Genomic DNA, 19,981 nt, shown 5'->3' with positions numbered 1-19,981 from the left:
ATATCAATAGTTTGCCCAATCCGCCTGCTAGATGAAATTCTCCTATTAGCTTCTAACCACAGAACGTTGAAGTTAATGGCCCCACTAAACCACACCCGGTCATACTCGGGCGTGTTATGGGACACTACCTTTAGATGTGAAGTATCAATATTTTTATAACTGGGAATATCGAAAGAACAGTTACATAAGACTAAAGTCGCCGTGGTCTCAAATGTGATTTAACTGTACGTACATGAGTTTAAGTTAAGACTGCCCATGAGAGAGAAGCATACATACAAGCAAAATTAAAAATTGTATTAAATAAAAAAAGGTAGTATAAAACTGTCCAACAATCTAAGTAAAGAAATCTTCACGTCGACAGTACGACGTTGCATTTTTTCTAAATTGGCCCTTGTGGCAACCAGGTCAGACGGTCAGATGGCCTTAACAGCTATTTGCACCAACTTGAGCAGCTCTTCCTTTCTCAAATATTCTCAGAGGATTCGGTTTGCATCCTGTATTTCTTCGCCACAATATGGACATGTTAAACGGGTAACAAGACCAAGTTCATAGTGTTTACCATCTAAGCCACCATGTCCACTCAAGAATTGACTATAAGTGTAAAATGGTCCAGCCTCATTGTTTGGCACCCCATTTTTTCTGTCAGGTTTTTTACGCCGCGTCCAGCGTCATTCGACGAATAGTTCGCTCCCGTAATAATAGTTTTTCACCATCAATGCGGAGAGGCGGGCATAAAGTTCCCCACACTCGAACATCGTACATTATTACAGCCACATTTAGACTATAACCTACTATCCTTATTTTATGTCTCTTGGTGACACTAAAAGGGCAAACATTACAAAGACTTTATTGACGTAATTTTTATCTTATGGGTTACGCAGATGCGTGAATTAATAGTAGTAATTTTGGTACATACAAATTATTCTGTAATAACCTGGAGTAAATTAGTAATTTAGTAATAAAAATAGGTAGTCTAACTAAGTCCGTGGGGGAAGGCAGATTGAACGTCGCTTGGGGGCGGCAGTTACTCGATTAATCTCAGTAAATCGAGGAGAATCATTTGGTATACCTACATAGGAATAGCTACCTAAAATTAGTAATAACGGAAATATGTTTCCATTAAACAAATCAGCTCACTGGTTGGAAACAAAATGTTCCTACCTTAATTAATTAACACTTCAAGGTTAACAAAACTTTATTTTTTGTCTGGTTCGGGATGTCTAGTTTATTTCCGTTTTCTTTGGAGGTCACGTCCTTGAAGACCAGCAATGACATGTGCAATTTTTCGAATTATAGGTAAGTAGGAACTTATCTATTTTAAAATTTATCCAAACATTCTAGTCAGTCAATCGCAGATATGACATTCAAATTAGATTTAGTGGTACACGTTTAATTAGTAACTATACAACACATTTCTTAGATATTTTAGTCATGAAAGGTGATAAAAAAATACTGTATGGGGCGGTATTTTGGCGCTGCCTAGGAGCGGGATTTTGTCTAGGTGCATCACTGACTAAGTAACTCTTTTTTATCTTCACTTTCAAATAATTAAGCTCTGTATATAGAAAGTTTTTCTTCACCGTATTTGGTTGTACATATAATATGAATCTCACCGCGGACTCCGAAAATACTGTGAATACAAATTAATTGCTTCACCGCAAACACGTCTGAACCATAAACAATAAAAACATAAAGTTTGAAATTGGTCTGAACTTGAGGTTTGGTTTTTATACATATCATCAATTTAATAAATTTGTATTAATAACATTATTATGGTTCTGACACTTGACTCCTCTGTTGTTTTGTGTAACTCGCCAATTTAACTTCATTGCGGTTAGCTACAGCCAATGTGTAATGGTTTTAATCTATACCTAAACATAATATTACAAGGTAATCTGTTTGTGCACAATGCATGATTTTGCCTTTAGTCATCACAACCCGATTAGGTAAGAAACAGATTAACACACAGAATCAATAACCCATGGAAATGAAATAATTATTGCAGTCCATGTGACGGCAACACCTCTCAAAGTGTGTGGTATATCATTAACGACTGCTCAATAGTAGAAAATTATAGATGGGCTCTCAAGACAAAAAGCTCAAAACTTGCACGTATGCAGTTCATCGTATCACACTTCACCGTGAAATATTGTATCGGAAATATATATATATATTAAATACCGTCCAACCTCTTTGGGTCGTATAGTACTGACATAAAAATCATGTCTAAATAAAACACGTTTATTGTCAGTTTAAACTTCACATGAAGTCAGCATCAACAAATTTTAAAAATGGCCGATATACTGGATTATTTGTTAGGTTAGGTTAGGTTTTTATTCTTGAATTCATGGAATTGCCAAAATCAGCTATGAAAAGTGAATTAATGTTGATATTGAATCTAATAAAATTGGAGACCATAATAAAGTAGGTATACGGTAATTTCTTTCCGATAAGAAAACTCATGGCAAACTGTGCCACGGTGAAATGATTTACGGACAATTTACATGTAACTGTAGACAATACAATTGCAAAATACCTCACGAAATACTGAACAACAAATATCACAGAAAAATTATACAAAATATCTACTTAATAGGTACTGATCATAACAAATAAAGAAATGCATAGAGGAACATAATACCCCGTTTCCACGTGCATGGGTGTATTGCTGATAGTACTTATTATAATAGCCATAACAAAAAAAATGCACATGTAAAGACGTAGTATCATACAAATTACAAGATTGCATGCATGAATCAAAAAAGTTCAGAAGCTTCTGAATTTTCACGTGACAATTAAACTGTATGATATCTGCGCCTGCGCAGTAGAGCGATAGTGGCAAGCCTGGCGGTAAAAAAATGAACTACACCGTTCAGAGACTCGTTTTGAGATTAACCGATTTTCACTACCTGTCAAATAGTACTATAAAATGAGAACAACAATCTGCTAATTACTTTTCTAGATAGCCAGAGTAGTATGTGGTTGTATATGGATTTTTATATATTTTTTACTTTGTGAAATTTACTAATTCAATGGCGTTGGTTTCGCCTTGTTCCCTTTGTTTTCTATACACTTATAAATAGTTATGCTTTATGCTCATTCAGCTTCAACATTTATTTTTGTACACAGACAGTACTTAAGTATATTTTTGGCAGATTCGACCATTTTAATAAGGTGAAGAGTTGGCCATCCGTAGATAAAGTGCCAAAAACAGCTTCAGGAGTTAAATATTACCAGAAGAATAACCCTATCTTTAATTCACAGAAAATATAAGTGAATTCAAAAAAACCTATTTTTAGATACAGCTACTAGATGACAGTATAATAATAAAAAAATCAAGATTCATATAAAAACCAGCAAAAATTTTAAAGGGTTTAATAACTTGGAGGCCCGATGTATTTGATTTCGATGCTCCACACGATAAAAAATATAATAAAAACCATAAATTCCAACTACCAATGTAGGTACCTAGTAAAAATAACAATGAATATCTTTCCTAGAATCACATTGTGTACTTAACTAAAAAATAATTATTATTGAAGATGACAGCGATAACATAAATTATACTTAATGATATAAGTGGTTTATTTTTCCCATAAAAGTACGTATCTGTTTGAGTGGTTGTGTTATAGGCTCGTCTGAAGTTAGTTGCAGGGATTTTGTTATGATTTTGGTATTATTTTATATTCAATCTGTGAGACATACACTTTAAACTTTAGAATAATTTAATAAATAAAAATATGACAACTTTAATGGAAATGGGCTGGACCAACGCCATCTTTAGATTAATAAAGCCTGAGCATATCTTTTTGCACAAGCAATGAGTGGTCCACTGTTCAGCTGTCAAAATCAGATCCCAGATTGCTTGACATATTGATTCGCCCTTTCTCGTTTCAAATTGAATTATAAAAAAATCTCAAATCAAATATTTTAATTATCAGTTTTATTTATAAATAATATACATTCCTGTTATTCATCAGCTGTCAAAGTCAGACTAGTCCTTCACACAAAAACCGGTGATAATATCGATTTCCAAAAATTATGCAGCATTGATCTATGCATTATATTTGTAGAAGGTGTGTTAATGCTAGTGTATTATTTATCATGTACCTAACTTATCTATTCAAATCAAACCATTCCCTGTGTAAACACGACAGACGCGTCAGTATGAGCACTCAATGATAGGTCATCCTTAGACAACAATGGGAGGGGCGGAAAAGTAGGACCTGTCGTTTTGAATGTATCGGCTTTCTACTTGAATCGGCAATGGCTGGACACATAGCTCAAAGAAGGTACAATCATTGGACAAATATAATAGTAATCCAGTGGTACCTACCCAAGAGGTACAAAACGTTCGCAAGGCAGACCTAGAGGCCACTGGATCGATGAAATTATTAAGTTCTGCGGAAGTACGTTTCAATACAACGCACAGACCGCGAAAAGTGAATCAGCTTCGAGAGGCCATCTTCCAGCAGTGGAAAGATTCAGGCTGATGAAGATGATGACGACAGCTTTGAACTTTTGCGAGGTCTCCTTTTAAATTTCCTGACGAATTCATTGCGGCATTTGAGTCCAAGAAAATCGCCGCGATATTGTGTTTTATTTTATTTGATATGTACAATGTTTTTTTGACTAAGAACAGGCAGTTAACGTCATTAAGTATTTAATTATCCCAGTACGCGTTTAAAAAACACATACCTAGCAAATATGTTATCGTCATAATATTTTATTTAGAAACGTTGTATTTGTTCGTTGCATTCAATGACATTAATATGGACGAATCATCTGGAAAAGAAAATGACACTCACTTTATTGTCGGGTCTGCCGAATGGCATAATCTGTTCTAACGCCATTACAATAAAGGTGATATTGCTATAAATTCCTGATGCTTTTTGTTGGGTCTGCCGAATGGTTCGGTTCGAACGGGTTCGCTCAAATGAACATTGACATTAGAAACACTGCTCTAACGCCATTACAATAAAGGTCATAGTGCTATAAATTCCCGATGCGTGATATCGCATAGTGATATTGCGTGACGTCTACCTATACATGCGAATGCGCGAATTTACTTGCTAGCTACTGTATTGAGTGCGTCGTCCATTAATAATGTCATTGGTTGCATTGCACTGATGTGTTGCTGTGTTTATTTGGATAGAAATGAGTCAAAATTATATTATTTTTAAATAATGTAATTAGGAGTTGAATATTATCTATTATGTGTCGTTGTTTTTGTTACATTAGCTACTAAAATTTATATTTTACATTTATGAAGAAATAATCAAGAATTCAATTGTACGGTACACAGATTCAGTGAAAGTTTAAAGCCTGTAAACACGTTTTCAGTTACTTACTTATAACACTTTGCGTAACATTACTGCTAGCGAGTAAAAATTTGTACAGAGAATGTATCATTCAGTAGTTTTATTTTTATTTTATAGAGATAATGTTTAAATACTTAGGCGCCACGGTTGCATAATATTATGAGTGTACTTTTATGAGGGTAATTTTGGTATATTCCAAAGATGTTGAAAAAAAAACATCTTATATTTAAATAGAGCTTAAATGTATAAAATTCTGCTGTTAAGAGTGGCGGTGCAGAACCATACCCAGGTGTGTAAGTCCCTAAAATACGCACTTAACCAAAAGGCCAATTTCGGCGACCTAAGTTTAATAAGATAAATATATATTATGCTCACGTATGGCTGCGAGACGTGGACCCTCAACACGAGAGATGTCCAAAGGCTAAGAGTCACACAGCGAGGCATGGAGAGGTGCATGTTGGGCATCACGCGAAAGGACCGTAAGAGGAACGAATTGGTTAGGAAGCAGACAAGAGTACGCGATGTAATAGACGTTGCCAAGCAGCTGAAATGGAGATGGGCGGGACACATTGCTCGCCGAAAGGACGGCCGCTGGACAAATGCCGTCATCCAGTGGTACCCAAGGGGTACGAAACGGCCACAGGGTTGCCCTAAAAGCCGCTGGATTGACGAACTGGTAAAGTTCGGCGGAAATACGTGGCAGCGAACGACACAGGACCGAGAGAATTGGAGAAAGCTTGGGGAGGCCTTCATCCAGCAGTGGATTGACCCCGGCTGATGATGATTTTTACTAGAACGCCGGCTGTTTAACGTCAACAACTCTGCATTGCGGGTCTAAGTGATTTCACATTGCGGTTCTTTTGAAGATACCTTTACACTTATACTATGAGTAGTTATGACATTCTACGTCAGATTCACCAAATTAGTTAATAATTACAAAATAAATATAACAAAGACGAAAGTCGTGTTCAACTGCTTTGCGGGCTAAAAAGAGATCCTCATCAATGGCACTCGGCTCGAACAGGTGAAAAGCTACATCTATCTGGGACAACAAATGTCTATAGATGGATGTATATTGTTTGCAGAGTAAAGCTAGGCTGGAGTGCTTTCGGCTGCCTGAATAATGTTTTCAAAAGTGACCTTCCACTGTGCTTAAAGCTCAAAGTGTTCAACCAGTGTGTGCTTCCCGTGATCACATATGCGTGTAAAACATGGACCCTAAGTAAAAGAGATATCCTGAAACTTAGAGTAGCACAACGTGGTATGGAGAGGTGCATGCTGGGCATAACACGAAAGGACAAAAAGAGGAATGAGTGGATAAGGAAGCAGACAAGGGTTTGCGATGTAATAGAGTTTAGAGAGCGATGAGACAATCGTTGGAAAAATTTAGTCATCCATTGGTATCCAAGAAGTACAAAACGTCCGCAAGATAGACCTAATGATGATCGATTAAATGATAAAGTTCTGCGGAAGTACGTGGCAACGCAATTCACAGGACCGAGAGAAGTGGAAGCAACTTTAAGAGGCCTTCATCCAGCAGTGGATAGATTCAGGCTGATGATGATAATGATGACATTATACCATGCATAGAAATTGCCCCAAATAAACTTTGAAGACTTAAATTCACAGGATTGGATATTGTATAATTAAATACGACTTCAATTTGACATTAATAACACATCTCATAATATTATATTGTATCAACACAGACATTTGAATATAAAAATTAGCTGTTTAAATTTACTCCATTGTCAATTTTATACAGGCAGCCAAAATCAATACAGATGAATAATCGGGTAAAATTAAAAAAAGAACACATATGAATCAAATCCAATAATTATGGATCAAATCAAATTTTCATAGATTTCTTTATTTCGGTGACTAGATAAAACAGATTTCTATATTGTGTGTTAATATCACAATCGTAGCTCTACAATTTTCCGCATAAATGGCAATACTAGTATTGAGAAGGCATCAAATTGAATGTGAATCATGTCCATTTTGACAGTTCCTTCAGCAGTATAAAGACGTATTTGCTAACATTAATTTGAATGAATTTGAAAGCTACTATTTATTTAAATTGATCCATGTACTATCAAAATATGGTAAGTATTATACAGTGAAAACATTCCTGAATTTACATAAAGAGTTTTAACTTTAGGTCCAAATATCTCATGATCAATTTTGATGGACTTGATCCATACCCAATATAGGTTATATAAACAAAGCAATAGACTTCAAAATAGGAAGTGAGCCACCATTTTGTTTTCAGGACTGCCAATAGAGAAATACAATAATGAACATGTTACCAATATAGCCACTCGTACAATCATTCCATTCGAAATTCGAATTGTCTTCATAATTCCTAATACGGAATACATATAAAACTCATTATATTTACTATTTAGAGTCAAAATGATTTGGTATAATATTACCCATTACTAGAATATAATAAAATAATTTTACGATAGAATGCAAAATCAAAAGCGCAGATGGCAAACTGTGGTATAGTTAGACGCTAGCTTATAATACGACAGTACGGGTAAGAGTGGTGAAAGTCGTAGTTTGCTAAACTCGTTTTCAATAAAATCGTTACGACAGTCACTTTGAGTAATGCCTCTATGCAACTGTACAAACTGAAAACGAAACAGGTAGACGAAATTCCTGGCATGGGCGTCATAATGCAATAACTTCCAGTGGGATTTTATTCATTCTTATCGGCCTCATACATACAAACTCAACGCAAACACATCATGTTAATTTTACTTCACGCATGTTAGTTACGAGGGTGGGTCAATAATTCCTTAGAAAAAAGCATTTAAACAGTTTTTATTTTTGTATTTTTTTTTATTTCTCAACATAATCTCCTTGGAGCTCAATACACTTGGTTAGACGTTTCTCAATTTTTTTTAAACCGTCAGAAAAATAAGTTTTCGGAAGGTCCTCAAAATAAGCATTTGTCCGATCGATGACTTCTTCATTTGAAAAAAAACGTTGTCCACTTAGCCATTTTTTTAAGTTTGGGAAAAGGAAAAAGTCACTGGGGGCTAAATCTGGCGAATACGGTGGGTGGTCGACCAATTCGAACTTCAATTCTTCAATTTTAGCCATTGATCGTAAACATGTGTGAACACGGGCATTGTCCTGATGAAAGTGGATTTTTTTCCTGTTTAAATGAGGCCGTTTTTCTTCAATTTCGTTTTTTAGCTGGTCCAATAAAGATGCATAATAATCCCCTGTTATTGTTTTTCCTTTTTCCAAATAGTCAACGAAAATAATTCCACGTGCATCCCAAAATACAGTAGCCATAACCTTACCAGCTGATTTTACGGTTTTCGCCTTCTTTGGACATGGTTCGCCTTTCGCAATCCACTGCTTTGACTGTTCTTTCGTCTCGGGAGTATAGTGGTGTATCCATGTTTCATCTACAGTCACAAAGCGACTAAAAAATTCATCCGGATTGCGTTGCATGAGTGACAACAGGGCTTTAGAGGCCACCACCCTATTGCGTTTATTGTCGACTGTGAGCAAACGCGGCACCCATCTTGCAGAAACTTTTTTCATGCCCAATTTGTCATGTAAAATAGAAATGACGCTACCTTTTGAGATCCCTGTAACCTCAATTATCTCACTCAACTTTAATTTTCGGTCACTTAACACCATATCGTGGATTTTATTGATCATTTCTGGTGTAGTCACCTCTACAGGACGTCCTGAGCGTGGTTCATCCTTTGTTGATGTACGACCACGTTTAAATTCATTTAACCAGTTATAAATAGTTGCAAGTGAAGGAGCAGATATGCCGTGAACTAAATCCAACTCATTTGTTATTTCCTTTGCTGTTAACCCTTTTATATTAAAATGTTTAATAACAGCTCTAAACTCAATTTTCTCCATTTTTGTAAACAAGCAAATTTTTTTTTTAAATGTACGAAAATAAAAAACAACAACCCGACCAATCTGATTGAAACTTCGCAGCATACTGAATCGGTAGTGCCGCTGCATGAAAACAAACCGCTTACAGTACTAGTCGCGCCACCTGTCGGCTTTTCTAAGGACTTATTGACCCACCCTCGTATCTCGCATTATGTTATAATATTAATACTGTCGAGCGAGGGTACTTGATGGAATTTGAATTTTTTTTTTTTTAAAGTACCACGTAAGAATATTTGTTTAACTAATAAGTATAACCTTTTAAAGACTGATATTGTTGATATATTATCTCATTAGTTAACTCCATTAAATTCCCAATACGTTGCCACTGTTTTCTCAGTATTGATGATTTTACACCTGTTGAATGTAGTTTATATATCTAATGATCTATTAGGCATGTAGTTAACACTTCAACTATTCATCAATTATTTGTAAAAATTTTTATTGTGATCCTTGACTTAATAAGTAGGTGATAAAGTTTTTGCCTACTTTATTGTATTAATTTATTATATAAGTTAGAAATAAACTTAATTATTGTCAGTGTATATTTACATTTTGTTGAGTGCACATAGTGCCTGAAGATGCCGAAAGGCGAAACCCGGGTCGCGAAAAAACGACTCAGATGGAATAGTACAAAACTTAAATCTAAATCCATTAGAATTTAAATTCAAATTCAATCAAGTACCTTCGGTCGATAGTATTAATATTATGAAAACAAATACGTATAATTGAAAAAGTGTAGTATGCACTAATTATGACGGATCTTAAAAACCTACCTCCACCCTCGTCCAACACAATATATTTACGTATAATTCAATTGACAACAATATTTGTTTGAAGCGTAATTCGAAATTATTGTCATTTGTTTTATATACATATCTCTCATCGACTCCAAAATAATATTTTTAAAATTGGAACTACGTGCACATTTTAGGTTTTTATTTTTGTTTTATATTCATTAAAGTAAATGATTTCAACTACCAACTGACAGTTATTACATCAAATAGATTGATAATAAAACATGACGTAATAACAGAGTTATTTAAATTAAAATCCGAGAAATAGGACCATTTAAAATCTTTGCATTTTCTCACAACATTATGGCCAAGGTCGCCCATTTGCTATTCGCCGGATATCCGGCGGCATGTTAAATAAATTATATTTTTAGTTCTACAAATAACTGAATAAAAAAACTGCAATATGATATCGCCTATTTTTTTCTATAATGGATTTGAGATCGCCTCTAATAATTAATTAAGTAACTTAAACAAACTGACCGTGAAGTTATCAGAGAAAATTCAACTCAGCCCTTTCTAATAATTTAGGCTAGAAATTTTAATTTATAGCATTTATAAAGGAAAAAATGTTACGTTATAAACAGAAGCATGAATCTCGATAGTTTTGATCAAAAATGATAGAAAACTATTCAATAGGTTTCATTTAAGAGCAGTCGGGAATAACTGGTTTCGTGCGCAGTAGAAGAAATCGCAATCTGCGCAATTTCAAGGTTAAGTTATTCCACTATAGTTTGTTTTATTCAGCCATATATAAATAATATACAATCGTGTAATATCGCAAAATAACATTACATCAATAAGCAACCAAAGCAAAATGCTAACAGCAAGCCATATAGGCCAGCAGAGCGTAAACAGGGAAGGCAAATTGAAGATCTTGACATAAAAACAGCAAATGTCCACTTTTTTCCATTTCCATTTTATTGCATTTCTGTATTCCCTGTATATGTTTACATATAACTCTGCAAAGATATATTTAAAAATCTTTATATCAGCTCTTAAAAATATGCCACTTTGCTTTTTTGAATACTTTTTACAACCAAGTATTATGTTTTTACCCTCTCCTGAAAAAATGACTTTTGTGACGTTTGTTGTTTTCATGCCAAAGTCTTCAATTTTCAGTGGATTTCATGGAAACACCTTAACAAATTAAGAGCCATGGTAGGGCGCTTCCGAGGTTATAATATTGTACGATCTTTGATTACCAAACCGGTGAGTAGCTATAGCGAAATGCAATGCATAAATTATCGAGCAACCCACGTAGTACGATGCGTAAGGTACCGCTTCTCATCCGCGAGCGTCAGGTTCTTTTTGAAACCTCACTAAAATGCATTTTTCAATGAGATCCTACAATTTAAGTTAAACTGTGTTATCTTTGACAACTTCTAAAGTCAACATGAAGTTGCCATTGAAAAGCCGAGACGAAGAAGAATAAGAAGTCGGTAGGTACTCACCATATAGCATGGTTGTATCAGTAGTAGGGGCAGGTCCAGAAGTAGTCGAAAAGGGTGGAGGCGTGGAGGGGTGCGATGCAGTATCCCCGCCACCTCCCCCACCAATTCCACCGAATGCTCTCGCCGAGCTCACCGTCAACGTTCCATTGTTTTGGTCTACAGGTGTCGCTTCGCTTCCAGTGAATACTCCAGCTGGAAACGATAAACAGTTAATACAATATAATATACAGGAATATCCAACTTCAACAGAACTAGGCTATGATCGAGGTACTATCCAATATTAAATAAATATGTTAACAAGAGTTGAGGCGAAGCAATACTCGCACCGACGCATTGTTTACAAAAATGTTACAAATTTTTAAATCAACATCAACTTATACGCATGTTTTCCTCTTTTCGCGAAATAAAACAAACGGCTATTTCTCGTAGACGTTGTGCAATGCCCGTTGCCTAAGAAATGCACCAACTCTGGCTGAGAGACATAATAATATACGGTACTCTACCATTGTCACTCTTCACCTTGAACACACTTGTTATATATGGATGATGACACTGAAGCGATAAAATTTTTAAATGATAATCTTTGGGCACCTATTGTCACACTATTCTTCGAGTATACAAAGATCCTAGTACGCGATGGCGATGGTAATGGAAAAGTACGATTAAGTAAAAAGCGCGAAGATTCACATCCTCTCTTTCTCTCACTTCTACGGCAGGCTGTGAGTGTACAAATATAAATCGAATGGTATATAGTCACGGCTAATTTTAGAACGACTTTAACATACGCTGGTTAAGGCAATGAAAATATAAATATCAATACTATCGACCGAGGTTACTTGATGGAATTTTAATTTTAATTCTAATGGATTTAGGTTTTATACTATTCCTTTCTCATTAATTAACTCAATTAAATTCCCAATACGTTACCCAGTGCAATTGTCTTCCAGTAATGACGATTTGTACACACATTGAATGTATTATTAGTGATTAGGTATCTAATGATCTATTAGGTAGGTAGTTAATACTTCAACTGTTCATAATTTATTTGCAATATTTTTTTATTGTAAGCCTTGACTTAATGGTAGATGATAAAGTTTCTATCTACTTTATTGTATTAATTTATTATAGAAGATATAATTAACTGTATTCGTTGTCCGTGTATATTTACCATTGGTGAGTGCGCATAGTGCCTGAAGATGCCAAAAGGCGAAACCCGGGTTGCAAAAAATGACTCAACTGGAAAAGTACAATACTTAAATGTGTACTCTGTGATAAACTTCAAAAATCTAATGTTTAACGGTATTTTTTTTACACAATATTACACTGATGTGCTATTTTATTTACCGTAATGCAGTTGGAGTCATCTCTGAAGATAGTGGTTAATTGATAAAGTTTCAGAACACAACTATAATTTGTCTGTGTGGTGAGGCTAATTCTCAACAAGTTATCAAACCTGAAACCCATAACAAATAATTACAAGATAAAAAGAACTTTTTATATACAACGTTTTTAAATTTTATGTTGAATCATATAAACTTGACTTGACTAGCTTAAACGATCAAAAAAATTTGTACTTAATAGAAATAATACTGAAATGTCGTTTTGAAATGTCATATTGATTTCCATAGTAACGCACGTATATATTAACAATTTAGTTGCTAGGACCCCAGACCCCTAGCAACCAATAATGGTGTCGAAATAACTTTTCATACAAAACAGAATTAACTGAAAATGAATTCAATTCTACGATGGCTAAAAGTATTAAAAAATGCATTGGCATCGTGTTCTGATATATTCTAAAAATTTAAAATGTCTAGCTAGTCGGGAAGTTAGTTAAAAATCGATTGCAAGATTTGTACCGGATAAAGAACCACCCGACAAATAAGAATTCGAGCTTAAAGAAACGTTGTAAAATATGAATGTTTAACGCTTACTCTTTGAAATGTAAAGAGATGATTTTATATTACAAATTAATGTACATAGTACGTACACACTTTTTTATATTTTTTAAATTCAATTCCAATACTTATGGTGCGATCGACCACGATTCATCCCGTAATCAATACGTTGAACATGCTTGAAATAAAAAAAATCTCTCCCATGCGATATATCTAAATTTTCCATGTTTTCCAAAATAAATTCGCTGTATACACACATGAAGTTATCTCCGCTTGCTGCTTTTTCTCTATCATCGACGACTGTTGACAGTCAATAACGTAGACTTAACTACAATGACTAACAAAGGTGGGAACTGGTAATGTTCTAGCGCATCTCTGGTATGTACATTGAAGAAGAAGAATTGCTTGAAAGCGAGCAATATAAAAGAACAGAAGGAAGAACACACGGTGAATATTAAAAAATCTAATATGGTAAGTATATAAACGATATTACTTCACATGAAATTATAAATTAAGTGTAATGATAACATTATGTATTTGTTTGAGTATGTATTTATTTATTTAGAAAAGAGTATTATAAAAGCATTAGAGCTATTGGCCAATGCGCCATAATACATAATAGAATACAAATTATAAAAATGACTTAATTACAAATAACAACCAATGTATATGCTTATGTAGACAAGAAAAATGATAAATTATAAATTTATCCTATTTAACACGTCCACAAACATGATATAGTTAATAAAAAATAAATCAACCTTTATGGTGCCACCAAATAAGTTAATCACACGATACACAGCATCATAGAACATCACATCCGTCCTGCGACGGGGTATCATGAAGACCATAGAGTTACGAGTGGTATTGGTGGGAACATGAAAATTAATATTTGCCAGTATATACGGATTGTAAATGAACCCACGAAGAAGTAAAAAGAAATGCTTTAAAAGAGCAATCACTCTTCGGGTTGACAAGGATTGCATTGATAGCATACCTAGAAGAAAACTTGTCGAAAATTCATTTTATTATCATTATCATAAGGAAAGAATCCGTATATCCTTAACTATAGAAGTCTAAGAAATCTATTGTGGACAAGAAAAAGGGGTAATGATGTAACTTACTTCCAGCTAAAATGGCGATGAGTACAGCCACTACCAGCACAAGTCCAACAGTCCACCATGCGCACGTTTTCCAATTCCTGCTTGATCTCTTATCCATGGTAACAATTAGTTTCTCCCCTCTGTGGACAAAGAAAAATACACATTAAGTAAAAATATTTCTAGTCAAAAACATAATATGTCCCAGAGTTAATAAACATACACTAACTTTTGATCAGGTAGATCACACAACACTGGTATCCGGTCCATGGCTAAATCATTAATAAAACAAACCTCGATTTATAATACGTGATGGACTGAGCTAAAACCGCGATTGTTGATAGATATCATATATGGATCAAAATTGTAGATTATAATAATATAGTGACATCACCTGACTTAGGTCAAACTAAAATAACTTATCCGAATTTAGAATAGCGAAATATATCAAAGGAAATATGAATAGACGATCTGCGGTTGCAAATATGGCAGGAGCTCTTATTTACGGCTTAGTTAGAGTAAAATAAATTATTAAAAGCTAATGCATGATATCGCCATAAATAGTGCACAATAAACTTTGTTAGCCATACGTATTTGTTTTTATTATATTAAAACTATAATAATTTACAGATGGTGTTGGTTAGTTTTTAAAAATCAATAAAACTAAACCTAAACCAAACCATAATAATTTTGGTATACTTTGGGCGAAACGACAAAATTGTGCACACTTTTTCAGAAATACTGATTTGTTTTCATTGGATTATTACACATATTGTTGGTTTTTTTTTTTTAATTCATAATACCGACCATGTCTGATCCTAATAATATTGTATGGGCCTCCACAGAGTGGTGGTTTAATGTATTAACAGGTGTTTTGTATTTACGATAAATGGATATCAGCCACTTGCTCAACCTATAAGGTCCATTCTCTGACTCATACACAAATTGAATAATAATATGTGTACTTTCCAGACCCAGGATTTGAAGCTGGGGCCCACAACGCTATAGGCCGACGCTTAATCCGCTGCCTAACCAAACTATAATAGATAAAAAATATTATTCTATCTATAAAATATCCAAAGTTATATAATATGATTAAATTGCACAATTTAAGATATTATATTGCTGATATACGAGCATTTTTTGACTACATATTATCTATTATGGCTCGGTTTTCGCAAGGTTTAATTGAAAGGGTGAACTATTTATAGCGGATCATAACAGCCTACCTCCACCCTTCGCCACTGCATGATATAATTACTAACGGAAAACAAAGAAAAATTAGTATATTATGACTTACAACAAGTTTATGCTATTTTTGGAAATATTACTTAATCTTATGCCTCATCCACACCTACAAAGTACAAACTGCGGCATTTTTACGCAGCGCATAAACAGATTGCTTATTCCCGAGCACCCAAGGAATGACAAACAAGCACGCCACAAACCATCTTAGTTTTCTTGCGCAAGACACAAACACCTCAACGATAGAATATGTACCGTGAATTACATCACATCATTTCATGCTCGCGTCGTGTGCCATTCAGTTATTTAACCCGTCAATACTGCGGCAGCAAAATCCTTTATGTTTGCGACAAACTCAGTGTAAAGTAGGAATGTGCAAAACTCGTTCGGTGCGCATTCCCTGTAAATATACGCTTGCGCGCTCGTCGCAAACTCTGCCACCGCCCATGCTCGGCTCGCCTAATGCTCACATGATTGTATCAGCCATAATACATGTATATGGTATTTCGTAAAGATATGATAAGCTCTTCGTAAATCATGTTTGTCAAATTCAGTAGTCCGCCGCGTACAAGTATACAACGCAGATGAGACGGTTTTATTTTGGAAACTTCTCCTTCGTTAAACGTACGTTCATCTCGAAGGAAGTAATGTACCAGGGAGGAAAGTGCCCAAGGACCGCATCACAATTATTCCGTGCTCCAATGCAACCAGGACGCACAAAATGAAGCTTTTGGTCATAGGGAAATTCAGGAATCCTAAGCCATTCAAGAATATCTGTCTCACTGAAAACTGGTTGTCAAGTGATTTACTGTTTAATATTTAGTTAATAAACTTAGTTTTTAAATAGGTTTAATTTACTAAATACTTGATTTTGATTATAAATAAAACCGTAATTTGCTAGTACAAATTTTTCAAACAAAATACTATTTTTACGAAATACCTGTCTTAATTTTTACCATATTTTGTATGTATGTATTATAATCCGCCGCTTTCACTAATTGCACACTTCTATGGTTTTTGGGGTGGCGTATTACTGAGAGAGTACTGTATATTAACAATTACGCTAAAATACATCACACATGTTTATCGTTTGATTATGCTTCTTACAATACAAATTAATCTAGGCGTTATGTTATGACATAGTTTATGCGCTTGAGTCAAACAATGCAGGAAAACGATTATAAAAATGCATGATTGCTAATTTATCTTGAGTATGTACGTATGTAATGTTTTGTTTTTCTTTGAATGAAACAAAATGCCATTAGCCATTTTTTAGTCTTATTGCGTTAACCTATATGGTTAATAATTTATGAAACAATGGTAAACGTGCTTGCACATGCGTACAAACATTCATAATACCTGTAACACCTTTAGGCACAATGACAAACAGGTGTGCATGATTTTTAACAATATTTTAAATATTACTGAATGAATCCCTTGTATTTTCAGATCGCTGGGTACTTCACACAATTTATGCTACAGAATATAAACCACACGGACACCTATAATGTGAGAAGTAATTTAATGTCATTATTATCAAGAATTGTTTTTTTACTATTTACTTTAATTCCTGCTTAGATTGTGGGGATAAGAAAGCATTAAACAACGTTTCATTAAATTCAAATTCCTAAATAAATGTACCTAATTTATACACATATGACTGGCTTTGAACCTTATCTATCCGTATCTATATAATAAAACAACCAATTATTCCAGACACTTTAGACCAGCGATTCTCAAAGCGGTGCACAACTACTGATTAGATGGCCGCTGGACGTCAAGAGGGCACGAGGATACTCAAAAGATGCAAATAATACACAACATCAAAATAGTCTTTATCTGATATTTGCTATTATGTGAGTTTTTAAGTGGTGATACATCCTGCTTGTCGAATTTAATTTAATTTTCAATGTTCAATTTTTGACTGACTTGGTGTGATAATATTATGTTCTAAAATGTAGCGACAGTCCTGAAAAAATGACAACTTATAATTTAGATGTATGATTATATTTTAACCTACTACATTATTTTATTTTCTTGTCGAATATCTATCTTAAATGGTTAAAATAAAAAAAAATGTTAAGATTTTTGACATCATATCTACCGATGTATATAGGGTAAACAGGTGACGTTCTCAACGCTGCAGGTGAAAAATATCTTATTTCCAAAAAAACTAGTTATAACTATACGGCTGTAATTTTCATTCTTTCTTTTATTTTCCGCCTTTAAGTAGCGCTTGACCTACCAACGTACGACGTATATTGTATTAACACATATTAACCGAATTTTTTCTTTAGTTATGTATATTTTTGTATTTTTTTTACGTTTTCTAAACGACGACACAAACACCACAGCTAGTAAGCATTAATTTAAATTTATAGATATAATTATATTTTTATATCATAATAATAATAATTAATATCATTGACTTAAAAAGTCGGGTCTCGCAGGTGTTTTGTTGGCTGGAAGTTGAAACAATACTATTTGGCATTACGGAAACTCCATTTTAAAAATTCACTCGTGTACAATGAACTCGCCCAAAGAAAGCCACGACTCTTTATTGTTTCAAATCCTTGCCATTTTCTTATTCAAAACAATATTATATATATAATAATAATAATAATATATAACATGGGTTTATGCAACAATATTATATTAAAAATTAATTTATGTCGGGCACGTTGTTGGAATTTGGAGCTGTCCGCTTTGCCATTTTAAAAATCACGAGTAAAAAATAACATTAGCATAATCTTTTTAAACAAAAGAAGATCAACGCTAAAGAAAATAAACAAGTACACATTTAAAACTTTTATCTAAATTATTATATTGATTTAGGTTAAAGATATTTTTACAATTTTCAGTTTATTAATAATAACAAAAAACACAATTCTCACGGTATTTCTTGTAACGGAATGTGTCAAAGTTAAGATAGATATTTCCAAAAAGAACATTGGATTGGTAACCATAATAATAATAATAATTAACTGTTTTTCAACTAATTAAAATTACACAGGTGATTAGATAATTAAAGTGATTAATTGATTATAAAAATAATGTTTTACAATTTGTTTCTCTCTACAAAACTACCTACCAAAATAATGATAGAAAACCCATGCTAATATTACGGTGGAGTGAAATAGGTATTAGAGACAAATATTATAGTACAGGTATGTCCAACGCGACGTTCGAGGGACAGATTTTGGTCAATCACATTATAGACCTACAAAAAATGTAAAAAGCATGTAGGTGTACCCAGTTTATAATATGTACCTACTCGTATAATGATTTTATTAAGATTTTGAAAGTGGAACATTAACCATTCTTATTTTTATTTCCGTAACCACCTTACGTAAATTTCGTTTTCAAATAATTAGCCATGGGCAGACTAGCGTAATCGACCTGCCACAGGAGTGCGAGAAAGAGATTATATGGTTATCCGCACTTAACTCATAACGAACAAAACTGATATTTCTTACAACAAGTAGGAATTTCTTCGTGATAATGAAAGACAGTGTGGCTAGAAGTAGCTTTTCCACGTCCTCTCTGACCTTTAGAGTTTTTTGCGATTGTTATAGCTACTCTATATGGGTTATATCAGGCATGTAGACACCATAGAAATGATGTCATCAAAATATTAAAGCATGTACCTACATGCCTGCATTCAGTTATAATAATTATGTGATTTCATTGGATTTTGAAGGATAAGCATTAACCATTCCTATTTGTATTGCTTTTAATCAGCTTACGCGATAGTCATTGTCAAATTGACTACGAGGAAGCCCACGTTGTAACACTTGATTCGTATTGAAACTTGCCGCAGGAGTGAGAGTTTGAATCCCGGAGCTTTAAGCTGAGGTATACTTGATATACTTTTGTTCTAGTAGTTGAAAGTTAGTTTTAATAAAAATATTTAATCTTTCCTGATATTAATGTGGAATAAATAGTGTAATTATACAGTTTCTTCATTTTTAATAATGTAATGTCTTTCCAATACAAACTTACAGTATAAAAACATCCCTAAGAGTGACCCTAATGCCTCTACGACGGAATTTTAAAACTACAGTTTATTGATAATTAACAGGACGTATCTAAGGATATTAAAACATTGTCAAAAAGTGTCAACTACTAATAATCTACACATATATTGTACCAGTGGTTGACATCCGTTGTGAAATGTAAAATAACGCTTTAAAAATGTTTAACTACGTAAATTTTAACTATTACACTGTTACAATA

General features: G+C 33.9%; 1 protein-coding gene across 2 annotated transcripts in view; it reads right to left on the bottom strand.

The window, feature by feature from the left end:
* Positions 1–19,981, bottom strand: part of LOC147069074 (uncharacterized) — a 223,870-nt gene that overhangs the window by 69,995 nt on the left and 133,894 nt on the right. For both annotated transcript variants that reach the window (XM_085951512.1, XM_085951513.1), the window contains 2 exons: positions 14,525–14,643; positions 11,503–11,694 (listed from right to left, as the gene is read on the bottom strand). In XM_085951512.1, coding sequence (XP_085807638.1) covers positions 11,503–11,694; positions 14,525–14,643 — 311 coding nt within the window. The remainder of the gene's footprint in view (positions 1–11,502; positions 11,695–14,524; positions 14,644–19,981) is intronic.

Source organism: Rhyacophila brunnea, unplaced genomic scaffold (genome assembly GCF_057557595.1).
Source record: "Rhyacophila brunnea isolate RB1 unplaced genomic scaffold, BYU_Rbru_1.0 scaffold_24, whole genome shotgun sequence".
In the NCBI taxonomy this organism is placed as follows: Eukaryota; Metazoa; Arthropoda; class Insecta; order Trichoptera; family Rhyacophilidae; genus Rhyacophila; species Rhyacophila brunnea.
Note: the sequence above shows the minus strand (reverse complement) of the source record. Positions and strands in the feature narration are given on the sequence as shown.